The sequence below is a fragment of the Pelecanus crispus genome, chromosome 5, assembly GCF_030463565.1.
Source record: "Pelecanus crispus isolate bPelCri1 chromosome 5, bPelCri1.pri, whole genome shotgun sequence".
Lineage (NCBI taxonomy): Eukaryota > Metazoa > Chordata > Aves > Pelecaniformes > Pelecanidae > Pelecanus > Pelecanus crispus.
In genome coordinates, this window is record NC_134647.1 from 76930045 (window position 1) to 76956654 (window position 26610).

A 26610-nucleotide genomic window follows, 5' to 3' on the forward strand; every position below is an offset into this window, starting at 1 on the left:
TCAAAGAATTAAGTCAGAAGAATGATTGCAAATACAATTGCTAATAAGTTTGCAGTGTAATGCAAGTAATGCATGTGGAAGAAATAATTTAAACTGCTCACACACCAGGGCTCCAAATTAAAAGTATTCACCTAAAGTAAGAGCAGGGAAGTCACTGTAATCTCATCCTTGAGGAACACGAGTCCCTGAGCAACTCCTGTTAGAAAAGGGAAAGAGATGTCAGCAATAAGGAAAATTATCGTTGTCTCTATCAAAGCTGTGAATGAATGTCCGGAGCAGAGCAACAGGAGCAATCAGAGTGCCTTGAATGTCAGCAAATAAATTGATACACACAAGAATCGGGAACAAGGTTCGATTTGCACTACTAGGTTACCTGCTACAGGGCTCTGTCCAGTTCTCTCAGCCTCCAGGAATTTCACCCAGGTAGTGCCTTCACCCGGCAGTAGTGCCAGGTAGTAACTTCACCCAGTTACTTTCCATAAGCAAACTGTATGAATGCTATCTAGCTGCTTTGGTATAGTTAATAACTGATGAAATGGTGAATAAAGGAATATATGCCATCATTTACAAAAGAAGCAATTAAGTACCCAGCATTTGTCTGCTTTTCAGAGTCTCTATTGCTATGTAAAGTTTGAAGATGAAAGGCTAAAAAAAAGCAACGTTAAAATGTGTGGAGAACTGCATCTGACTTTGAAACAAAAACAGGGAATAACATTATACAATCATTTTGCAGCTCAGTATTATTTTGGGATATTCCAGCCACCAAACTTCCTGAACAACCTTCATCTGAGAAAGTAAAAGAGGAGGAAACTTTTTATGTGCCCCCTGATGTTCCAGATACTTCTAAGCATCCAGATGTCTGCTGGAAACCCCTCATAAAGGTACTGTACACAAATATAGAACAGAAGGATCAAGCCAAACTGTAGATATGGCCAGAATTCCACAGAAATATATTCTTTTGCTTCCCAACTCTTTAATTTTTCCAGCAAATTGTGACTTCCTTGTGAATTTCCTTCTGATTATGAAGTGAAAGACTTCAACGTTCCTCTGAAACGTCAATAAAATGCATTTTGAAAAGCTAACTCACAAGAAACAGCATGACTGCCTCTTAAAAACTGCAGTAGGTGCAAAAGTAGTTGTACTAATAGCGTAAGTTCCTGTCAGCCTTTTCAACCGCTGTGCTGTCTATCTCAGTGGGTCCCAAACTGAAACATGGCCATGGTCAACAGAACCATAATTACTGGCAACCTGACAGTCAGTCCGATGAAAATGGTCATAGCAGTTTGTGAAAAAAGCAAGGCTGAAAATAATTGTTAGGTAAAAAAAGAAAATAGTAATTTTGGATCTGCTGATCTGTGCCGCTCAGAATAGCTGCAGCTGGTACAGTTCTTGAACAAGCATGACCACTGGGGCTGTTTTCTTTGCTAGGAACATGGCGAAGTCCTTACAGGGAAAGGATAACACAAGAGAAACCACGGGTTTGCATTCTCTGTGCTTGCGCGTGAGGCAGCAAATACTGTTCGTGGAGTATTACAAACACACTGCAAACTGCAAAGACCTGTTCCATTACGGCAGAAAGTCATGTAGTCTTGTACCTCAAAGATCTGACAAATTGAGTTAGCAAATGCATTTTTTCTGAACAGATAAACCTGCGCGAAAGTGATACCAACATAGAGTACGGTCCCATCAGAATTAGTTTAAAGGAACTGCATTATCATTCCAAACCCTCAGGTAATATTTTTATTACACCTTATTGGGGAAAATGTTTTTAATAAGTTTATCTTTCAGAGAAACATAATGAAAGCCGAGCAGCAAAACGTTGTATAGCAAAATGCATCCAGGAAAAAAGGTTTCGTAAATATACTGGTATTTAAAATGCAACATACATGTATTGACTACAAAGATATGTACATGTATTGAATACAAAAAGAGCAGTTCCGTATCCACAGTAACTCTGCCAGGTTTCACTTAATAGCCCATGCAAGTCCCCACCCAGCCTCTTTATTCCTGAAACAGTATGTCCTTTTCAGCCCTTATAGAGTACTGTTTTTAGAAAAAATAATCCTGGAGTGACAGTATATAGATTCTACGATTCTGTTTCTGTAGTGCTTTGGATAGAGGTGTCACTTTTCACTACAGAAGGTGAAGTTAGCACTGCAAGTTCCGTAGCATATCACTTCTTATTACAGTACTTTGTGGCAGGGCTACACTACTAATCCCTCTGTAAAGCTGGCAAGCTGACCCACAGGTAGCCCAAGAGTTGGAGTATCTGAGAGAGTGACTGCAAACCATACCAGAAAATGCCCTTCTGGCAGCTGAGCTGCTGTGGCATGGCTGCTCCGGTGCACGCTGTCACGCCACAGACTGCAGCAGGCAGGTCGTGCCATTCCCTGCAGCAGAAACGTTAGCTCCTGGTTGCAGCAGCTGAGGAGGATGCGCAAGGGCAGTGCCCACAGAGACACGGATGCTGTGTAAAACCGATGAAGAACAGAACGGTGTTACCCTAAGTAGCTGTCTGGGTGCGGGAAGCACTGACCCCAGAGCAGCTGCAGCAATGGGGAGATTCCACCAGGGAACAGTTACCCTGCAAAACTGCTGCTTTACTTGGCAATCTTTCTTCATCTCTCCTCTTGAAACTCCCCATTCGATATCCATCAACTACCTTTATAAGACAAAGGATTTGCTTGGTCTGATAAATTGCAGTGTATAATAAATAGATGTATCGGTACTGTTTCCCAGAGAAGGTGCAATCTCTGAACGCACTAGAAGTACCTGCCAAAGAGAGCCCATATACAGAGATGAGTATTCCTTCAAGCAAAAATCTGAAAGTACTAGAGAATATCTCCACTGACTTTTTCGTTGGAACTGAAGTAAGTGAAAGTAACAGATTTCTAATGAAAATGTTAATCCAAGATATCCAAAAGACTGAACAATTAACTAATAAAGTTTACAGAAACGTATGGACTTGCATGTTTTCTTCAGGTGCTAACTAAAAAGATCTTTCTGGACATGCCACCTTTTATTCTCATTTTAATGCATTTAAGCTACATGCTTAAAATAATAATAAAGCCCAAATATTTGGTAGACTATGAAACCCTTACTTGAAGGGCAGAATTAGAAGACATTTCCAAAATATGTTGAACTTAACTACCTGCCACGAGGAACCAAACAGTATTTCCTTATTCCAAAACCCGTAAGAATAGTAATTTTTTTTTCCCCCAAATGTCAGGTGAAAATATTTATACTACAATTTCCCCCCCAACTTATTTCTACTTTAGGAAGTCCCAGCTATTCATAGCCCTCTACCTACCCTACGTATCTAAAACTCCAAAATCCTTCCCAGTTTTGAGTTCATGTGGAAATGAAAATTTGGCTTATAGCTAGCTACTTTTTTGCTTCCGGTCACCTTTTCCCCAAATACTGGAGCAAAGCATGAACTGTAAAAATCAAGCACCTAATTCTGCAGGAAGGACTGCCTACACACATCATGGTAAGTAAAGGTGGTTTGGCAATACATAACTGAAAAATGGTGATACAAAATTCTAGTGTTTTTTCAGTCATTGGCTGCCAACTTTCATTTTAATTTACATATTTAATATTAAATGCATTTACTTGGTTTTTCTGGCATCACAGGATGGAGAAATTGTTTATTCCGACTGGGAAATGGAAATTCATAGTGACTCGGCAAAACCAGTTAGTAAGTTCAAGTTTCTCAATATCTGTTTAAGCCTTAATATATCACTAACTTTAAAATATTTGCACCTATACTCTGTCTTTTTAAGGTTCTTGTTCATCTGCTATAATAGTCTATCTCACTGATGACACCAGGATTTAGCAGTACACCCTCAAAAGTGCAAATAGTTGAGCTGTCATGACAGGATAGCAAAACCCCTCTCCAGTATCGCAGGTGCATCGCTATGTACCTACTGGCACAAATCATGGAAGTAACTACACTTGAGGCAATTCCAATTCCTATACCTTGTGAGGGAAAAAATGAGGCTAGTCTCTCTGAAGCCTGTGCTGGAACCTGCGCTCTTGCTTCCCCCCCGCGTAACTCCCGTTGTGAAGACGATCACTAAAGCACTAGTTACAAGCAACTGCCTTTTTCATTCCATTAGGTCAGAAGCACGCTCAGAAATACATCATCCACACTGAAACTATCAACACTCTCCAGAGATCTCCATTTTTTAAAGACATCATTCTAAGCGTTGGAGGCCGGAATTTTGCCATTTGGAGAGAAGGGGTTACAGTAAGTTATTTTAACACAGATGTAACATAACTGACAGATACACAAGACGGAACTATAATAGCCTCAGAGACTGTATTTTCAGAAATGTTTGTAAATCACAAAACTTCATAGTTTAGAAATAAATTTGGTATTAAAAAAGCTTTTCCTTTTTCTTCACATCAGAAAACTATTTTAGAAATAGCTTTGTAAACTTGCCTTTTACAGAAAAAATGAAGTGATCTTCTTTAAACTGTAGCTTCTCAACAAATTATTTCTGCTGCTAGGGGAACCGAAAAATAAAGGCAGTGTGCACTAAACAGGTCTGAAGAACTCATATTTAGGACACAGTCTTTTCATCATCTGGAGACAAAGAAACATGGGGTTTTTTACAGTTCCTCTCCTGTAGGAATCCAGGTTAGCTGTACCTGGCAAAATCTCAAGACCACAGATTTTAACAGCAGATAGACAGATTACCTTAATAGACTGGAAGTGAGATATCAGGTTTTTACTTCCCCACAATTCTCCTCTTTATTTGCTGAAGGTGATACAAAAATTGTATCAGTGGTAGAATTGGTAATAGGATCATTTAAACTGTGAATATTCTCAAATGATAGGAGATTTGAAGTAGTGAATGGATAGTACTGTTTGATTGTTGGGTCTATCTTTTATTTATTTTCAAAAAAAATTAAGAATGGACCGATCCTTCAGTCAAGCTGCTCTGCAGGAAGATACACTGCGGGACAATGGTCCTTAACAAGACCAGGAGTTTTCTTCATTGGCAGAGATGATGGAAATATAGATATCTGGGACATACTGAAGAAAACTCATGAGCCATCTCACCTCCAGAACATCTCCAAATCAACAATCACTTTCATCAGCCCCTGGACTGCCTCACGTATGTTGATGGTGATTGCACTTTACTGTGCCGCCCTGTGTGCAAAACGGCCCGTGACTCCAAGGCACACGAATCTTGTTACAGACGATTTCTAATAGAGAACTACATACTTTCACTAATTTAACACTGCACTGTATATACAGACATGCATACACCAGTTCTAAGGGTACTACCACAGCATAAAGCAACTAAAAACAATTAAAAAAAAAAAAACTTTTGAAAAAGTATAAACTTTAAAGGGAATTTCACTTGTTAAGAAAATAAGAGAGCAATAAGGCTGCCTTTTTCATAGAGTCATAGAATTATAGAATCATTTAGGTTGGAAAAGACCTTTAAGGTCATCCAGTCCAACCATTAACCTAACATTACCAAGTCCACCACTAAACCAATTAAGGGGAGAGTAGCAATTTCATGTTTACTGGCTTGGTGGCTGGATTATTTATAATGAAAGTAAAAACTAGGAATCATTAAGATTGGAAAGGTTCTCTAAGATCACCAATCCAATCATCAACCCAACACCACCATGCCCACTAAACCATGTCCCAAAGTGCCACGTCTACCCATTTTTTGAACACTTCCAGGGATGGTGACTCCACCCCTCTCTGGGCAGCCTGTTCCAATGCTTGACTACCCTTTCCGTGAAGGAATTTTTCCTAATATCCAATCTAAACCTCCCCTGGCGCAGCTTGAGCCCATTTCCTCTCGTCCTATCACTAACTACTTGGGCGAAGAGACCAACACCCACCTCACTACACCCTCCTTTCAGGCAGTTGTAGAGAGCGATAAGGTCTCCCCTCAGCCTCCTCTTCTCTAGGCTAAACAATCCCAGTTCCCTCAGCCGCTCCTCTTAAGACTTGTGCTCCAAGTGAACACTTGCTGCAGTGAACAATAAACCAAAAAGACCACAACAAAAATGAACCCTCTGTAGCTTGTGTTTGGGTGGAGGTATGTGTTACTGTTGGAATTTAGGTTGTTTATATGGTTTTTGTCAAATATCTTTCAGCAAACCAGCATTTTTTAGCTGTTTCTGATGATCTTGGAGTACTGCATGTTTGGGAAATCTGTCAGCCACTAAGTCACCCTTCGAGCAATGAGGTTAGTAAGAATTGTTATTTATCTCTGTGACACTTTATCCTAAAACTCCAACACAGAAACAGGCCTGCCTGGAAAAACTTGCCTTCAAATGGATGGCAATTAATTTGAGATCAGTATGGCCATATTCTCCAAAGATCACCTGTAGCAAAGCTACACAGCTCAGATAGGAGGCACCTAAAGGAAACTTGCGTGACAGCTGGAAGAATTCCACTGCTCCAACCTGGCTACATGAAAACACAGTAAAGAGTTCAGCATTTTTTACCACATGTATAAAATGACACCTGGTTTCATGCATTAAAACAATGTTATATAGTGCAGAGTAATGTAAATATACCGAGTTTCTCTTTCTTTACACCTTCCTGTTCACATTTGCAGCAATTTTTTTCCTGTAAATTTGATACTTCGATTTGCACATCTTAGTACCTTGTTACAGCTTGGTTAAAGCACATTTTGCAAACTGTTACTAACATTACCACTCATTCATTCTCTTTTAAAATAAGGACTGTCTGTACCAAAGGGCCATGGGAATAATGGAAACAGTTTTAATTTCTTGTTATTTCCACATCACCTTCAGTTGTTCTTTTCCCCCACCTCCCAGCCAAAGATCAAGCTAGTGTTTTCATCTCATCCAGTCTAGCAGTCTTGCTTGCTACCTAGTCTGTTATTTTTACATCACAAAATCTTCTTCCCACCCTACCCCAGTTTTAAGTTAAGTTTACGTGTGCACTTAAACAGTTTCTAAACATCCCATAAAGGTTTGCTGTGTGCAGAGCTACAGTACGTAGCAATGTAACACCAGGTCAGGAGCCTCATTTTAGTAAAAGTAACTTCTCCAAAGCAAGGCAGGAGCTAAGTGCTAGAACATGAGGAAACACATTGCTTCTGCCCAATTACATGTGTTTTGGAACTACACTACTTAGGGCACAGAATTAATTAACCCAGGAGCAGTCACTAATATTTAGATTACGTTCATTCTAACTCAAGTATTCACCAAAAAATACTAGGTTGTTGAAGAGACTAATGAAAACTAAATCACAGAATCCCAGATAAATGCACAGTGTAATACCGAAGTATGGTATTTTATGGTTTCTTTGTGCCTGAAGTCGGGTCAGTGAAGATTTGGACTGATTCAGTGAAATCACTAACCTGAAACTGGTTTAGTTATTTCAGTGCAGGTTCTTGAAGGATGTGCTACTCAGAGTCAGTGTAATAAAAATTATTTAACCCCATGCATATTTGTATCCCAAATCAATTGGTTTCAATCCACATCTTTATACTGTTTTGCTGCAAATTATTTGGATAAATGGAGATATCTATATTCCCAATATAGATAAACTAATAATACTGTTCAGATCATCAGCAATAATTCAGTGTCTTTGGGCACGTATTGACCCTTGTTCGTCATCACGTTAACAGGATGCCAACGTACTTGATTATTTTGAAAGAGAAGTCAAATACCTGAAGTACTGTGAACAAGAGTTTCAAGAGTATCAAGAGCTTCAAGCCAAAACAGAATTGAAATGGAGCTGGAGGCACAGAGGGAGAAAACAGTACGTTATACTTGGAATTAAGAAAACTTTCTTTGTTTCTCTGGGTCTTTAAAATGCACCGGTTTTGCTAGGCAGGACTTCCCATAGTATTTTCAAAAATGAGGATAGATGTAATCAGAATAGCTTAGCAGCTCCTTATTTTGTATTTACGGTTCTTAGGAGTGGAATAGATGGTCCTAGTTCACGTGAGTTCAGCTCTTGGTCAAGGGAAACTCCTGCAAGAGCATTAGAGCCTATGGACATTTAACAACTATGAATTTGCTTTTGTTTTTACATCAGTTGCTCTTTCAAAAAGTTACATTTTGGCAACTTCCCTATAAACATTGCTCCTTCAAGCAAGGAGAGACTCCCGCCTTCCATTCTTTATTCACATAAGGATTTTGCCTACCCGTTCTTTGGTAAATGGTTTAATAATACCAACTAATCAACCAAGGAAATGACAATGCAGTTAATGTAGCCCTAGGTGATGCCTTTTTTCATTAATTTGTGATAGCACTGATACTATCCACTGGAAAGCAATGGGGTCACATGCAGGTTTTAAAGCTTAACAGTGCATTATTGCCTCGTGTGTGTTTTTCCTTCAGAGTATGACTACTCTACAGAAAACAAAAGAAGAGATGGAGGAGTAAGAAAATGCAGACTACACTGTGTTTCTCAATCTGTAGAAGCAGATACTGTAGAAGCGTCAATGCTCCCTCAACAACAGCAACCTAGTTCTGTTCCCTTAAATGCAGACACAATAAATATTCACCATGCTATAAAGTCTTCTATTTATTACTTACTACACTTAAATAATAGGGGAGCCCCTCGCACCTCTGCTGAATCCGTATGTTCATACACTAAGGGACGACCATATAAACTACTAAACAAATTTCAGGGGCTGCTGCATCAAAAGCCCGGATCTGACCGCACAGTTCATAAACCCTTTGAACTTCACAGGCTGAACCACTTTTACTTGCCATCATCGGATTAGAAAACTGATTGTTACTTAAGCCTGGCAAATGCTTACAAACAGAAAACCAAACGTTCCCTCGAAGAAATCAGTATTATTTAGAACAAACAGCTCTTACCAAGCACACTGTGGCTGTTGAGCGTGTGCATTTCTGTCAAAAGACAATTATTGAGAGAGATCGAACGGTGTTATACAGAAGTTTTAATATTTACCAGCGTAAATGAGTAACAGCTCATGAATATTAATGTTCATCCTCCATCCACAGAGATGACTCTTCTGCAAGCAGTGTTCTGCTGGTTGCTCATTTCAATAGCCAGGTCAGACACCATGTAACTGAGCAGAGCCTGTCAAGCGGAAATCAAATCTATCAGAGGAGGACAGATTAAACTCTATACGGGTGAGTTCACTCTTTCCATGACTCACCAAACTGTTTGAGGGTCACAGACTCCTGTCAAACAAATGTCCATATGGTCACAGTAGATGCTAAAGCACAAAAGATGGCTGACACACAGGGGATTTGCAGAGAGGATCTTGGGCTGACAAGCGAGAGCCAGCCCCGCTGCTCTGTTTCGTCAGAGTAAAGCATAGCCAAATACAGAACAGGCAGTGCGAGCCTCCTGTGTCCTGAAATAAACATTGCAAATTGGGTTTAGGCAGTGTTAAAAACACGCCCCTGCAATTTTCCACAGCCAGGACCTCCCCATCACATATTTTGACCGCTTTGAACTTTGGTCAGGTTTCAGAGAGGTTTGGTGCCGCTAGGTAGGACTCTGTTTGAAAAGCAGTCTTTTGTTTGAAGCTTAAATATTATAGTAATATTCCTTGCCCCTCATATTAAACTACCTCTAAATTAAAACCAAGGAAAACTCAACAAGCACGTCCCTACCACCTGCAGCAGGGTGTTGGCAGTCAAACAGGAAGAGAACACAGCTCCTCTGCTAAATCAATATTTAACTAACAGCCTGCTCCATTCAGGTATGCAAATATCCCACAGCCAACTAATTAAAAAGCTCAGCTCTCTGTTATCTGGATTTCACCTCAGATCACCTTCCACACATTTCTGATTAACAGGGCTGCAAACTACATATACGTTGAAGTCAACCATACGGTCACGGCTTACCTGGAAAGCCCAACCATCGCCCATCCACTGCAGCTCTGTCCCTACAACCCAGAAGAGGCGGCAGCCTCAACGCGAGCCTTGTTCCCCACCACAGAGGCACTCTTGAGAGTTTTGATTAAGGAAATATTCCAGAAGACAGCCGGATTTCAGCTGGGTTTTCCTAACAGTGAGGACAAGGAGGCAGCAGATCAGGGCTTTGCTGGTCGGCCCCCCTCCCGCCCCACAGCAAAGTAGCCTGGGGAGCTGCAGGAATCCCCCAGTGGAAAGGGAGCAGCCTTCCTGAGAGCTACTTTCCTCCTCACCCCTGTTCCCAAATAACACCAGACATGAGATCATACATCCCATCACGATCTTTTATCCTAATGCAATCCTAGACGTTCAAATACCTGTAGTGTCAGCTTTGCGCTACCTCATGGCAGACTGTTGCACAGGTTAATTTTGCCTAGCAAAGTTCGTTAAGACAGATTATAGGGTTTCCTGTATGACTCTAAAAAAAGTCAAACAGAATGAAAACAGTTAATTCATTGTGTAGGATGACATTTTAAAACAAATGCATCATCGTTACCCTAAAGTGTAACAGCAGTCCTCCCCCCACCCCAAATAACCATCTTTCAACTGTTGCTAGCTCCAGAATTTGAGATGAAGACTCCATCATCAAAACACATTTTTACTGCTAAGAAAACCCTACACCTTGGGATGGGGAGGAAGGTGAAGGGGTTAAGCTCTGGCAGCAGAAATACCAGATGTGTCTCTGGCTTATCGGATTTATAGATTTATTCTGTAAAACCCCCGAATATCTACTTCTGTTGGGTATGTTTCCCTCTATTTTTAGAACAGGTCTGAACAGCTGCAGCTACATTTCTTCTGTGGTGCATTAATAAGCATACACATACGTTACACATTTGGGAAAGACAGAAATAAAGACCTGAAGTTGCTGAGGATGTAGGTCCCCAGCGGCTTAAGCCAGCCCGAGGGCATGCGGCCACCCCCTCTACTCCACATCCCACACCGCCCCTGCCCATCTCTTGCACGCTCCTGTAATAAGCACCATTGGGAAGCTGAAAAAGGGGGCAGAAGCAATTCCGCGTCAGCTGGATCAGCTACACAGCCCAAGCAGCAGTTGGACAACCCTGTTTAAACAAACAGCAATGGATTAAAACTCTACGAATGGGCCTAGTCCATTCCTGACCTCACCTACGTGTATCATATCCTTAACGCTTGGCAGCAAAGGGTTGCACAGACCAAGAGATGCATTTCTGCATTTCCCTGGGGATGACAAACTACAATTCTTGGTGGCTCCCCAGCCCATTGTTACTCTTGGGTACAACAATTTGTATGCGATTTTGGTGCCAGTCTTTAAACTGTTTCTCTAAGAGCATCTGCACCCATTTTCTTTACCTGGGAAGCAGAGGTCACACCTGAAGGAAGTCCATACACTGCAAGGACAACCGCTCTCTGAACTCAGCCGCAGGCTCTGCCCTCGGCTTTTAACTTCTTCTAGCAGTGGCGAGCACCCCGGCAGAACGGGAGCTGCTCCTGAAGTCAAACCGAGTTACACCAAGCAGACAACAATGAAGGGTAGTACAGCAAGAGAAGTTCCTGGCCATGCCCACGGGGTTCGACAGGAGCTCTACCCTGCCAAGCCCGCACAGCCCGAGGCTGCTCTTTTGTACAAAAAAAAAAAAAAAAAAAAAAAAAAAAAGTTCATTACTACTTTGGTAGAACCAAGTGGTTTTAATCTCCCAATTTAGTTTTTCTAGATTAGGGTAATTCCCACACTAATCCTGTTCCTTAAGAATCTGTAACAATCATAAGGATGCAGCTTGACCAGATTATATAAATAATTATACAAAATACAATAATATCTATCAGAATACATATAAGGGACAACATATAACAAAAATACCACTCGGGAAATGTCTCATTAAAAGAGGATTTCTAAGATACAGAACGTCTTCCACAAGTTGTTATAACTAGATTAATAGCAAACATTTCATTTGAATAATACCAATACTTCACAATGTTTTAATTAACTAATTAGATTAACATTAATAGTTTATCAAGTTTATCAACCTGTTGCAAGGTTAAAAGTTGACAGAGCAATGCACTGCTGCACTGAGTTACAGAACTCTCCCGTAGAAAAAGCTTACACTTACCCAAAAGGTGCTCACTCACATCATCTGGATAGTTACAGACAATGAAAACTTAGTATTATCATTTATCAAATAACTTTAAATGCAAACATCTTTCAACTAGTACCAATATATCTACACACCCAGTGCAGAAGCCAGGCTATGTTCAAAAGCATCAGCACCCTGATAGAAGAAGAAATGCTGCCACAACGCTGGCTTGACAACTTCCTTAGAATATTATTCCTTTTGGATTTAAATTGAGGAGTGGTTTGGTTTCCTTTAATTATGTAACTGAAATGTTGGGTCAATCTAGAAATGACAACAGGAAGACACATCTTCTGAAAAGCTAAATGTCTTTATGGAATTAACTCACATGTGCAGCCAGTGCAAACGGATGGCATCAGCTTAGACAGGTTTAAATAATCACTAATTAGGCTTAGTCAAATTTTGTTCTTAATTCAAATTTTATTCAGCATTTAAATTTATAGTTTAAAAAGTATGCACATTCTGTAGGTATAAAAGTTTAAAAAAATACATCGATTTATCGATAAATGCTTCAGGTTAAATTTACATTTTCATACATTATCATTATATTGCAATAATTGTTTTGCATCTTTTAACAGTTATAAAAAATAAATTAATGAGATTGAATAAACCATTTGAAACCATGCTAAAATAATTCCTTAGAAAAGAGTTTGCCATAGCAATTCCTAATTCCTTGCTACTGTAAATAAATAACTCTTCAATTAAGCAATATAAGGAAGTACGGGTTAGCAGAAAAGCACTTGCCCACAGGGTGAATGGAAAGCCGTGGCAGGATGCCAACATTGTACCAAAAAGACGAAGAGAAATAAGTTCTACCCTGCCAGCTGACAGCACCTCAGCGTTTGACCTCGCAAAACACATAACCCTCTCACCCCCACCTGCCCAAATCGCGGGGGGTGACCGGGGAAGGACAAGGAATGACTCTGCATCACCTCTTGGTTAGAGGGACTACCAAAACATCTCTATGCGACTTGGTAACTATTTTTAATTAAACCAAGAACGTGTTTCCTTAACATGAAATGTTTAATTGCTCACCATAAATGACTAAAGATAAAAGATGGTCTGAGAAGATGGCGATAGCTGAATCTAGTAAGGTCACAGTGAACTGCAATCCCAGCCAAAGTCCCCAGGAGTAACATCACTCAACCTCATGTAACAACTCAGGTTTCCATTTTCGGGAGATTAATTTAAGAAAAAGAGATGAGGGGAAAAAAAAAAAAAAGAGACGAGGGGGAAAAAAAAAAAAGAGACGAGGGAAAAAAAAAAAAGACTACGCAGAGAAAAAAGTAACTGCTTTTGTGCAGAATTTGAGTCTTGCATCTCCAGAGCCACAGCCCTTCAGAGAGGGCTCAAACACATCCTAACTACCAGCAGCCAGACAAAGGTACCTCAACAAAAACACATGAGACTCTGGAGAGTTTAAAAGAAAAAAAAAAGTATTGAAACGTCAAGAATAAGCAACAGGTTACAAGGACAAACCAGAAGTGTTTTTTGAAAAGTAAGTACCTTCCAGACCTCCTTTATATATGAAAACAACATGGAGGAAAAAACAAACAAACAAAGAAGGGGGAAAAAAAAAAATAGAGAAAGGGTGGGGGGTGTGAGAGAGTGTTAATACTCAACACCTGCAAACCGATGCACCTGCACCACACAAGGTCACTTATATTAATCATTCACCCTGCCTTGTCTCTGGCCATGGTTCTGTGCATAAACCAAATGCTGTGTTACCCAAGGGGTAACTTCATCCTGGCACCACCGAACACGTCTTCCTAGAAACGGGGACGTGCCATAATTCCGAGAGACCTCTCCTTTCCAAAGGTGGCTACAGACACATGCACATTTGTACATAGATATATACAAACAAGGTTAGAAAAATATTTAATTTTTGCTCGTTTAAATAATTACTGAAAAGCGTTAATACAGGAATACATTAATATTTGTACAATTAAAACTTTATATATAAATATTATATATATATAAAGCATTTTTCATAGCAGCCATTGCATATATAGTAAAATGAGTCTATCGGAAGTCCATGCTGCAAGACTCAGGCCAAGCAGCATTCATCCTCTTCCGAGAGGAACATCTGTACCGGAGCGAGGGTTTCAGGAACAAGGAGTTCTGCTGCTGCCGACAGCAGAGATGTTGCTTTATCTTCTGCCAGGTATTGCCCAGACCGCCTAAGCGCATAGTATTTTTAGGGAGAAACGCCACTATGTGGTGTCACCTCGCGGTCTCTAAGGTCATCTCCAACACCAGAATCAGGCCGACACCTTCTAACAAAAAGGCAGAAACGTAACGGAATGGCTTGAAGTCTGTCAACGCAAGGTGGGCCGTGGCCTTACTCAAAGCATTCAAGGGCACCATCGCTTCTCACACGGCTGTGGGAAGCCCGGTGAAGGGCACGGAGGCACTAGGAGGAGGCGTCAGGCAGGACAGGATTTAATAACTCATATTTAACTTGTTTTTGTTGAGTTCCCTTTCCAGGTTTCCTATCAGAGTATCAATACTTTCCTGCAGGTCTTTGAGGTTTGCTCTGTGATCCACCGCGGAGTCCATCGCTTGCATCGTCAAATAGCTCTGAAAGGTGTGCTCCCTGGGGATGGGCTGCGGGTGTCCGACCGGGGCATCCGACTCCTCGGCTTTGCTGCCGTCATCCCCGCTCTCTGTGTCTTCCGAAGGGACGTCATCGTAGTCTGCTTCACTCAGGCAGTCTTTTGGGCTTAGGAAGTAGTTCTCCCCGCAGCTACTCCAGTCTCCAGCGTAGCGGTTGCTCGACGGGCTGTCTAGACCTGCGGGCCTTGGTCTGAGTACCCCAGACATCTCGGTACCGCTCAGATTGAGCATCTGAGGTCTCTGCCTCTTGGGTCTCAGGTAATTCAGGGAGGATGGGTGCTCAGGAAATGCATTCAGATGTGCTGGTTCTTTGGCAGGCGAGTGATGTACTAGAAGAGAAGAGAAGTTAAACCAGAGTCAGGGCTGAATCCGTACTGCAACAAGAAAAGTCCACGACAGATGCCCACTCTCCTCCTTCGACATCGCACGCTAACAGCATGCATGAATACATGCAAGCTTACAGCCAAGACATTCCACTACTATGTTTTCTGCTGCTGTTTGATATAAAATAATTAGAAAAACTACTGTAAAAGCTCCGTTTTGAAGATTCATGCCAGATTCAAACTGCAATGGAGAAAAGCCTATCTAAAAGTAAAAACTCCCAGAGCACCGATTAAATTCACTGCGTGAGTTAATCACCAGCTGGCTCTGGGACAAAGAAAAGCAAACAGCTCAGCTCACACGCTTCGTCCAGGCTAAAAGAGTAACAGAAAGCAGGCACAGCAAAAGAGGTTAAAACACAACAAAAATACCACCACGAGAAACACCTAGAGAAGCTCAAGACGCACCAAGAGTTGAACTCTTGTGTTTCTCTTTTGCCCTAGGGTTCTGCGCTATTAAAAGAAGCTCATTTGCGTTATGCATTATTTTTCTAAGCAGCCACAACCCCATGTCAGACGTACACTCAAACAGGTTTGATGGTCATGTTACCTGAGCTCATGATTATACAGCATAAGTTACTAACAGTCTCCTCCACTGCTACCGGCTTCCTATGGTAAACAGCACAAATATTTTTACTGACCTGGGCCTATTAAATGTCTGAGCTGCAAAACTTACTTTTTGTTTTAAACAGACCATTACCTCTTGTAATTGGAAGCAGAAACTTTCTGTTCCCATTCGCCGCTGAAAACGTGAACTGCGCGGGTTCGTGGGCACCACGATCTCACGCACCCCTCGTCAGACTCCTCACACGCAAGCACAAAGGCTCAGTCCTGAGATGCGCCCAACGCTTCTCCTTCTGGGTCCGCATTACAGGTCTCTCCAAGGGATTTTAGTCTTACTTTACGTCTTGCACGGCAACATGCAATAACTATCATTGCTTTCCCCCCTCGCCCCTTACTGTAACAAAAGCCCTTCTGTTTCGACTACGCTCCATTAAGATGAAGGGCCATGGGTTAACAATAACTTGCCAGTATTACATGGTCTAACCGAACAAGGACTGTTTGTTTTCGGTTGGAAAAATACGGAAATTGAAGTATTGCACAACATGTTGATTATCAAGCTGGCTCAATCCACAGAAGATTAAATGTAAGGGACCAGACTGCGATCCTTCCGTCAGGTCCAACTGTTCTGTTTACACTGTATGTTTGCCTGCTCACGTCTCTGCATTTGTGTTTTACCTCCCTTTTAGCACAACATCCTGCACACTTCTTGCAAGCCGAGGGATAGCGTTCAGCGTTCTCTTCAAGGTGAAGGAAAACTCTACTACTTGCCCTCCTCCTGCCCCCCTTACAGCAATGCACACTCCTACGGGCAGCGCTATACCTACCTGCTTTTGTTTCCCACAGCAGCCATGCTGTAAGCTATCCCCAGGGTTTCATGATGAGCTCCTGCACAGTATTTGCTGCCCAAACAGCTCTTGGTCCTGTCTTGGTCATCTCCCTCTTCCTCCACCCACATTTCCCATCTCTCCTGTGCTGGCTCACTAACCTGACTGAAAGCTTCTTTTCATTTCTGGTGGCCAGCAGCCTTGGGGCTGCCCAGCTGCAGCTAACAAGGGAGCAGAAGTGTCCTCAATCACCTCAAGCTGCACCGTATGTCAAACCACCTCTCCTCTTGCTCTTATTTTCAGGCAGAGAAGGTTTCTGCGAGGCTGCAGTGAGCAGAGCCAACAGCCGGCAGCTTTGCGGCGGCGCTGACCCAGAGCGTGGTCAGCGTGTGCTTGTTACAGCCGCAGGGTCAGCTGTCGCCGGAGGGGACTCCAGGGCACGGCCGCTATCAGGTCAGCAGAGTATGGAAAAAACGCAAAAAGCCATTTACAACGTCCACAAGCAGCTCTTCAAGCTGCCCAGCCAGTGACATCCTTTCAGCGCCTGAGCGGCTGGAAAGCAACTCACCCGCTCAGCTGAAAATCGGAGCAGAGCGGCCAGCAATGTCTAATGCAAGCAGACTATTATAAATCAGACTTACAGGGGGACTGAGACTATACTTGTTCGGGTTTTTTCCCCTCCAGTACATTAGTTGTCTACACTGACTTTTTCCCCAAACTCATCTTTCCCATTGCTAAGAGATAAAGGCAGGCGCAGGGGCTCGCTGACCGCTGCAGCCCGCACAGCAGCAGCACGCCCCGATTCACAGCGGCTCTCGCCAACAAGGTTTGTGGCAGAAGGAAGGAGCTCAGCGATACTCCCCGGGTGGCAACTGTTGTGAGAGGAATGAAGAAGTAGCCCACGATGGCAGAAATCACTGTCTGACCCCGAATATTCTTTATACTAATCAGTACCTGATACACTACAAGAAACGTTCGAGCACTTGAAAGACCTGAGCGGGCCATCCACAAACCTGGCAATTACGCTGCGCTGGTGAAGTGAGCTTACAGCCACCTCTCTTCTCTTGCATTTGCTTCTCTTGTGCTGATACTTCATGTTCTACCCAAGAAAGGATTAAACCTTCCCTGAAAATTCTTTCTCCCATAATTAAAATAAAAAACAAAAGAGACACCCCCCCCCCCCAAAAAAAAACCCCACCTTAAAAATTTAAAATAAATCTCTAGATAAAAACTTAACAAGTATTACTGGCTAAGTAGGACACAGACCGTTTAAGATGACCTGCATAATAACAATACAGTGTAGATTCCTATACTTTTTTTGTAATCATAAAATCCCTTTAATTAACAGCAAGATCATATCTCTTACATAGTTTGATTATGAACTACTATGACAAAGACTACACGTTCACGTGCCTATCCTGCACTTTTTCTGCTACCACACATTCATTTATACCTCATGTCTAGGAATAGACAACAAATCCAGACACTTTTTTTTTTTCAATTATTGTATAGAATCTGCCAGATATAGGTCTTTGCCAACCCATGCTTACATGTCAGGAGCCCTTCCTGGGCCCTCCAAAATAAAATGCTTCAAGAACCACCGAGCTAGGAATGGCAATTTCTCTTTATAATGTTTGCAATGGGCGGAGATGACGGGCCAGGGCGGGAAGCCTTTTCCCAAACACTCTTTGTATTGGGGAACATTTTGTATCCTGAAGACAGAGCAGCAGAGTCCACCTGGCTGGCTCAAATGCAGCCACAGCATCTGTAATTCAGTATTGCCAAGTCAGGCCCTTCGTGACCCTCCACATTTCCCAGGTGACCCCAAGTCTCCCATAAAAAGCAGACCTCCTCCTCTTCAAGTAAAAATAAAATAAATTTAAAAACAAACCCAGACATATTATTCATTTGGATTAACTGTAATTCCATTGCATGTTTCAACAGGTGCAGAAATTCAGCAGTTTCCCAAGAGCAATTCTTGTGTTCTAAAAGGGAACAATTAAGAAGCTGTTTAGATGAGCTGAATCTTCTCTTCACCTTGAGAATTAAAGGGTTTACACTGCTCAAATATGAGAAGTGGATATTAAATTATGCAGGTTACCAAACAGAACAGTTCTCCACACCGTTAGCCAAACCACTGTGAAAAAGGGAGATACTACAGCGCAGCACAACGGACCCATCTTCTGCACAGTTAGGTAGCTTTCAGCAACCGCTTGGCCAAAGACCATCTGAAAACAAACCTAAATCCGTCAGATCCAAAGTTAAGTTGTTTCACAGTATTACCCTCAAACTCTCCCTGTTTAACTGAAAAGCTTCACCTTTGTCCGCTCCTGACTTCAGGCAGTGCTTGCGCAAGGGAAGGCTGCGGGTTCAGCAGCAAGGCACAGGAATTCACCGCAGGCTGAAGCCCAGGGCTCCAGATGTCATCCTGACTATTTCCACTGGCTTGTGCCTCTCTGAATACCAGGGGAAACGCGAACACTGTGTAATCATTTCCCATTTGAAAGGCAGATCTTAGCAGAAATAGCGACCTTCACGTCTACTTTGGTAGTTTATTAGGAAGATCAGAATTTCACCTCCCTTCTTACTGAGAATTGACCCCGAATTGTGCGAAAGCATATGACCTCTTAAGTTTGGAAGTGGGAGCTGAAAGGTACTTAGGGTGTTTTGGTTTCGGTTTTGTTGTTTGTTTGGTTTGGGGTTTTTGTTGTGTTTTGTTTTAAAAACATTCCTGCTTATGCAAAGCTCTGCAAAAACAACTAGAAGTTGCACAGCTCTTACTGTAAGGATGTTCCCAACTCTGCCAAATTACAAGGGCAGAAATAAAGTAACCCTCCGGGTATCTCAGAGACTGAACAACTAATGAATTCCATACACAGATAATCCTGAATGGTCAAAGCAGGAAAGAAGAAGGAAAAAAACAACAACAACAAAAAAAACCCCAAACCAAACCCAAAACACCCCCAAAACCCCCTAATTCCGATCTGGAAACCTTACTGTCAATGGGTTTGTTTTTTCTAGTGTCTTTACTCACATAAAGCATTCTTCACCGCTTCTTACATTATACTCAAACTCTGCCATCTGGTAAGAAAGCAATTAAAACAACAAACTTCCCATTAAACAAAGTGACCAAATATAAAGAGTAGATTATAAAATTGTCATGATTTCTTTAGATTAATAGGTGATGCCATAGTACCTCGTGTTTTAAGAATTCTGATGCTGCTCAGTCATCCTGTGAATTAACGTTCACTCTCACACAGTAAAAACATATAGCAACGGTTTGACATTTTCCCTTGATCGGATTCGTGAAACAGTACCTGGCCACAGCTGGAGTAAATAGTGAAGAACCTCTATGTGTTTTTTGAAGTCCAGGGCACTAGCAAGCTCTTCCGAGTCTGTGAATACTCTGTTGTTATGGTTGGTGGTCTCCTGTCTCTGGCTCAGTAACACGGGCCCAAAACACACAGCTAAATTCTGGCACGTCATCTTGTTTACTTCGTGGTAAGAGGCCACCAGTTTCAGGTGATCCAACAGCATCTTCAGGGTAGCCTAAAAGAACAAAATACTGCTCAGGAACCGAAAGGCTAGACGAAGGTGGTGCTGACATCCTAACGCCGCCGCTCTAGAGGGACAAGATCAAGGTTGATAGCTATGGTTTTTCTACCAACGTCCATCAATGGAACACCTAAGGGCTGAATTAGAAAAGCTGTGTTAGACCAGCACAGAGCAGACTAGTCAAGACAGACTTTCTGGTAAAATTCAGCTTGTTTCTCACCTGATCTCAGTTTTACATGGCTGGGTTTTCTCACAGTGGAAAAGATGCATCAGGGAGGAGAGAGGAGCTGCAGAAGCAGTACAGATGATCCAGGTACATTAGAAAATAAAGAAACCCTCAGCACAACCTCAGCATCGGAACAAGCTTCCAGGTAACTTGCAGGTCCTGTGCAGGCTACTCGCTCACTCTCTCCCACAGGCTAACTGTGGTTTTCTACAGAGGTGAATTTGGCAGGTAACAGTGCACAGCACTATTACACCGCGCAGTATGGGAAGCTAAAGCTTAATTGCATATGCTTAGGAAAGAGAAAAGCATTTGCCCACATAATTACGCCATACAGACCAAAGAACTCCACAGAAACGGAGCAGGACACCACACAGGAATAACCTCCCATCTAACAATGTAAAAGTAGCGATCACAGCTTTTCATTCAGTTTTATAGAGACAATATAAAATGCAAAGTAGAATAAATCCAGCAACGCAGACCCTCCAATTAATCACAGCGTGGAAGTATTTTCAAAGACGCAGAGCATCAAAAATCCAAGTGGACCATTAAGTCAGGAAACAGGTGTACATATTTTGACACATTTTATATCCAGTGTGAAAATGTTCCTTTATTTTCTGAAGCATGTAATTTACTTGAACCTGCTAACACGGCTCACCTTCTCAACATCTGGCAGGCAATCCAGGAGGGCTGCTGTGTGCTCAGAGTCACTCGGGTCATTTTCGCAACCGCTTGCCGTCATTTTCAAAGGATTTTTCACCATGGCATCCAACACTGCTTCGTAGAGCTGCTTGGTTATCAGGGGAGAGGGCAGCTCTCGCAGGTAATCCTTTAGGACACCTTCACAAGAGACACAAGAACAGCTGCCTTTCATAAGCAGATTCACTTTCCCGAGTTTTTGGGAGGTCAGGAGCACCAGCACCCCTGTCCTCGCAGTTCTGACAGCTTCTCCAAGCCCATGCAAGGTGGCTTGTGGCCAACTAAGGACTGAAACCAGGGGAGGAAGGTGCACCACATCCAGAGAAGAGGGGTGCATGCAGGCACCCCAGGAGCAGCTCTGCCTGGGGTTCTCCTGATTAGGGTGAGGGAGAGCCAAGGAAAGGGCTCTTCGCAGTCCACCTCCTGTCCAAGGACAGGAGCTACTGCGAACACCAAAGTCCTCACAGCCTGATGACACCTCCTCCTTTATATACGACTGGCAATTAATTTTTCTGTTCAGTGTTGTACTGGGTTCGCGTGGTTCAGGTTTTGGTAGCGGGGGGTGCTACAGGGGTGGCTTCTGTGAGAAGCTGCTGGAAGCTTCCCTATGTCCAACAGAGCCGATGCCAGCCGGCTCCAAGACGGATCCACCACTGGCCAAGGCCAGGCCCATCAGCTAATAGCACCACACCATGCTATTTAACAAAGCAACAGTTTTTATAAACTCAATCTTTATAACCCAGCTGCAAACTGTATAGCAGCGGGCTTTGTTATGAGGTCATTTCTAAAAAAACACAGGGAACGAAAGGTAACATTTTCCTCTTCATAGCCACGTTCACATGCAGAATGCAAGTAAAAGTTGGCTTCTACCCACATAAATATTTTTATTTTAAGAAGAATACTGCACCTAGCAGCTCTTCAAGGCATGTTGCACGAGCAGCGCTAACTGAAGCAGCATCACCCCCTGGAGCTGCCAGAGCATCTCCCTCCGCAGCGTCAGCATGGGGCAGCCAGGCAAAGCTTCAGTCTCTGCAGACCACCCCACAGCACCTAACAGCTCGCCCTCTGCTTCAGATGGGAACCTCCCATCAGGAATATTTAAAAAAAAAAAAAAAGCAAACAACCATCCACATATTTTCCTGAAAACATATTCCCTCCAGCGGTTTGGGGTTTCTTGTTTGTCTGTTTTACAAAGAATATGCCGCTTTTTTTTTTACTGCACCACTTAAGTGGCTAGTTTTTGTTGAATAACTTACTCATATTTCCCCCCTCCCCAGAAAATTTCTCTTCTTCCCCACATTTGAGAGGCCCACATTCCATGCGTGGATTAGCTGCTTACAATATTTCTAAGATGAATGTGGCAGAAGCTGGTGCTGTACATCATGGTTTGGGATGTTTTCCTTTTTCTGAAAGCAAAACACTAGCAAGAGATGCTTTTATCAGGATCTTTGTTTCAGCTGTGCTTTTTTTTTTTGAGGGGGAGGCTGAAATCATAATCAGCTTACAGTAGGAAGTGGTATATCATAATCAAATGAGCTTATGCTGCTGAAACACTCACAACCGTCTATTAATAATCATTTAGTAGGAAATCCTGTAATAGCATCCAGAGTCATAGGACTACCACCTGCCAAAGGACTTTCTCCTGTTTAACCCTGAATAACAGGATAGTTTGGGAGCCATGAATGCCCCTTGACCTGTCTAAACCCTTTTGCTATTCACTCAGCTAAATTAGCCCTGTTAAGAGGCTGCTGTTATTTTTTTTCCATGAATTTATGCTTTCTGCTGCTGCCAGCCCACTAGCACATTCCCCTTGACACAACCACACACAACAAATTTAGACAGCGAGCAGAAATTGCCATCCACTTCAATAATTCCTCATTTTTCTGACCCAGTGAACTGTTAACAGTATTGCATGCTTTATGCAGATACGAATTCACGTGGACGCGGGCAGACATGGGGCAGCAACACGACTGCTGGTCAGTCCCAAAAAACAGCTGCACCCTTCGGTTTGGGCCACAAGCACACTTAGTTGTGTGTAAGCCTGTGCCAAGCCCAAGCGCATTTCTCACCTAGTATCATTAAATGTTCATTCTTTAGTCTTTGGAGAGCTGTCAAAAAAAATGTCTTTTTAATCTTTTGGAAAAGCAGCGCTACTCAAATTTCAAAAAGGACACAAGGCAGCACTTCTCTCCAAATGAGCCAGGATTTATGCTGAGGATTCATATTTTATGGAACACATGTTTTGGCTTATAAAAGTATGAATCATGTGCATCAGCCTCAGCGCTGCAAATCCAGCAGTAAGACATCAGGGGAAACATTCCTCCTGAACCCAGCTCCCTACGCATATGCGAGAGAGGTTTTGTGGGCTCTTTTATTCCTAGCACTAAGCACGGTGGGTGCCTCGGGTCTGTCAGCAAAAATGGCAGGTTCCCATTTCAGCCCAGACCACGCTGTTTACAATTAATTAGAGCGCGGGCTGCAGTTTAGCCAGCGGCTGCTATGGGTGCAAACTCCCCTTCCCTCCCCGCTCCCCCCGACTCACACAGGACCCCTGCACTCAGTTCAGTCCTTTCAACACAACTCTGCAGGGAACCAGGGGAAAGAAATTTTTTTTTTTTAAAATGTAATTTCTTAAAACTATTTTTTCCTTGTAAGGAAAGCAGCATGTAAGTCAGCTCTTGCAATATAACACACACAAGAGCATACCCAGCAGTCTTTCCATAAGACGGACCCCAAGGATGTAGTCTTTTCATTCTTAGAATACAAATTCTGGATGCAAAAACTTATCCTTCAGTAGTACAAACCAAAAAAGGACCAAGAGTCCAGCAGGACCCACACAGGCACCAAAAATTCACCATCACCAATGAGGTTTGCAGTAACACATATCAAAAAATTGAAGTACACTTTTCTATTTAACCACCGCACCATAAACTCGTGATGGAAAGATCAGTCAGACTGTGCCGCTGCCCTTCCAGGGCTTTGCATCAGTAGCAAGTTCTCCCGCAGCTCAGACTTTGGCTTCAGCCAGTTCTGGTTGGTTCTGAGTGTACAGTGTACTCGGGAAAATCAAAATGCTTATGAAATGTTGCAGGTTCTTTTGTATATGGATGAGACTTAAGTTCCTACACCCTTTCCCATGATGCCCCTGAACTGTTTCTGCAAATATTCTTTTATTGTAACGATTACTTGTAGCATGGGAGTGCAATGCCATTTTTATTATTGCAAAAGTAAAAAAAAAAAAAACAACCAAAAAAACAACCAACCAACCAAAGTTTTCCATTAGCCAAAAGTTTACATTCACCAAATAGCAGTTTTCCATTTGTCTGCTTACAAGTCAGTATCAGGCAGTTTCTGCTGTTTGGCAGAAGGCAACAGAGGGGTTTTTTTCCCCCCTTTTCTGAGCTGATTCACAAAACTGGGAAGAAAACAGGTCTTCAATAATTTTATGGAACAATCTGCTCTTAGAAATTACCACCACTTGTTCTCATTAATTTATTTGTAAAGAGAAGAAAATTATCCAGTTTCAAAGATCTTTTATACTATTTACTTTTACCCTACTCCCCCTCTTTATAAAGGGCACATCCCATCCTGCCTAATTTCCTAGAGCAATCGGTTTACTCGGTGATGCCTGAAATTAGATCAACTTTGGTTTACATAACAAGTATCAATAGTTATAAAACCATTCCACTTTTAAGCAAACAAAAAAAAAAAATCAAAAACTTGCTTCAGTAGTGCAGCGCAACTCCTGCGTACGCACTCACGCAAAGATCCGACGCGGATGCAGAGAGGCTTCCTACGACCTCCTGCTCCTGTACTCCCAGCCCTTCCCACCTTTGCCAGGAGCTTGCTGCCTGACAGCAAGCAAGGGCCACTCCGGCGAGCAGGAGAAAGCTGCTATTTAGTTACATCTTAAAAGAAGCATATGATCAAAGGAAGGCGCTTTCCTGCAGCTCTAACTAGCCTGCACAAGAGGATGGGAAATCTGTTTCCAAAAATCCCGCGATCTCCAACACAAAGGGAGGACAATGGGTCGATCCGAGATGGCCCTTGGATCATGGCTGGAAGTGCACCCAGCACAGTGCACGTGTCGGATCGCAACCCAGTCTTTCCAGATCCGCTCCAATACAAACCAACAGCAGAGGTAGCTGCTCTGGGGACCTCGGCTCCCTTCAGACTTCCACCTCCCCCTGGAAGTGGTAAAGCAGCTACTGAAAGCGGCTCTTTCCACGTCCTCCTCCCTCCAAATCACTGCTGCTTGGCTGCCCAGAGAGGTGGTGGAGTCCCCATCCCTGGAAGTGTTCAAAAAACGGGTAGATGTGGCACTTGGGGACATGGTTTAGTCTAGTCTACCCTTGATTGGCTTGGAGTAGACTTGGTAGTGTAGGTTAATGGTTGGACTGAATGATCTTCAAGGTCTTTTCCAACCTAAACGATTCTATGATTTACACATCCCCAAGGCCACCGCACTCCTCCCCACCCAACCTTTGGCAATACAAAGCAGCAGTTAACAGCTTGTTAGACGACAGCAAACTAGTTCAGAGCACAACTTCACCTTGTAGAAGGGATGTTAGGAACATGGCACAACTCTATATTAAAAGAAAAGCAAGCGAATGTATTACCTGTTATGACATTAATATCTGGGTACTGGCTTTCACAGAGGGTAACAGCCTTGCTGTCCCTCTCAAACGCCTCTCGAAGCTCCTTCTTAACCGCTGCTGAGCCACACAACCGATACAGGCCGACCACCTAGGAGCAAAAACAACGTCCTCGCATCAGTTATGTTCCTGCAGAGGGGACTAATAAATGACATCGTGCTTTGTTTCATCCGGAAAGCGCGGCAAACACCTTCAGGCAACTGTTTGGAAACAAACTTGAAGGAAACTCAAACAGCACAAGCTGTTAACACCAAATGATAATGTCCGTGTTATCAAACGATAATGTCCGTGTTATCAAACGATAATGTCCGTGTTATCAAACGATAATGTCCGTGTTATCAAACACTACGCAAGAGAGAGAGTTGCGACTGTTACGCGGTGAGCTAACACCACTAACATTTTCCATAACGCTGAACACGCTGAGCAGCGTTTTATTGACAGAACATGACTTGTAAATTGGAATCATTTAGTGCTTCGCTTTAATGCAAACTTAGGAAACAACGAAATACAGAATCAGCTAGATAGTAAAGAAAATTTAAATTACATTTGATACCAGGGATTCAAAAGAGTTATGGATGCTTCATTATCCTATCTATAAGATGCTGCTTTAAAGATGACAAGATGCCAGCTTGCACATGTTTCAAATTATATTAAAAGTTCTATGCAAAGCAGGGGTTATCTAACATGCTCAAGATGATAGAAATGAAACCCACACCACCCTTGGACCAAGCTACTAATTCAGTCATGTGCTTTCATGCACTCAAATTTTGCATTTTATCATTATTTAGTTTTCATTTACACAAAGCACTCCTATGATATTAAGGAACTAAATCTTAAATATATTAATTTTACTTTATTTTAATGAACTTTATAGGCAGGTACACTGAGCAGTAAATACCTAGTCCAAAATTACCATGGACTCAAAAGACAAAAAACCCCCAAGACCCCCCTTAGACTGTACTGACTTAGAACATGCAAATCCAGGTTTGCAAAGAAGAGTATTTGCCTGGCCATATATTAATACCTGTTTAAATAAATGGAAAGTTACCCAGTGGAATTTGTACTCCCTCTTTCCCA

The 26610-nt window shown here is 42.4% G+C and overlaps 2 protein-coding genes across 7 annotated transcripts in view; one reads left to right on the top strand and one right to left on the bottom strand.

The window, feature by feature from the left end:
* Positions 1-8391, top strand: part of DNAI3 (dynein axonemal intermediate chain 3) — a 28010-nt gene extending 19619 nt beyond the window's left edge. For 4 of the 6 annotated variants that reach the window (XM_075711397.1, XM_075711401.1, XM_075711398.1 and 1 more), the window contains 9 exons: positions 734-881; positions 1644-1731; positions 2740-2870; positions 3634-3697; positions 4119-4249; positions 4919-5123; positions 6127-6218; positions 7635-7768; positions 8353-8391. In XM_075711397.1, the coding sequence (XP_075567512.1) occupies positions 734-881; positions 1644-1731; positions 2740-2870; positions 3634-3697; positions 4119-4249; positions 4919-5123; positions 6127-6218; positions 7635-7768; positions 8353-8359 (1000 nt within the window). In that variant the 3' untranslated portion in view covers positions 8360-8391. Of the gene's footprint in view, positions 1-733; positions 882-1643; positions 1732-2739; positions 2871-3633; positions 3698-4118; positions 4250-4918; positions 5124-6126; positions 6219-7634; positions 7821-8352 lie in introns of those variants that run through there. The other 2 variants (XM_075711399.1, XM_075711396.1) reach the window with 2 other exon arrangements.
* Positions 8392-14459: 6068 nt separating this feature from the next.
* The window catches only part of SYDE2 (synapse defective Rho GTPase homolog 2), a 29555-nt gene continuing 17404 nt past the window's right edge, over positions 14460-26610 (bottom strand). Inside the window, exons 4-7 of the mRNA XM_075711325.1 lie at positions 25498-25624; positions 20838-21019; positions 19719-19950; positions 14460-14962 (exon numbers count right to left, since the gene is read on the bottom strand). Coding sequence (XP_075567440.1) covers positions 14460-14962; positions 19719-19950; positions 20838-21019; positions 25498-25624 — 1044 coding nt within the window. The remainder of the gene's footprint in view (positions 14963-19718; positions 19951-20837; positions 21020-25497; positions 25625-26610) is intronic.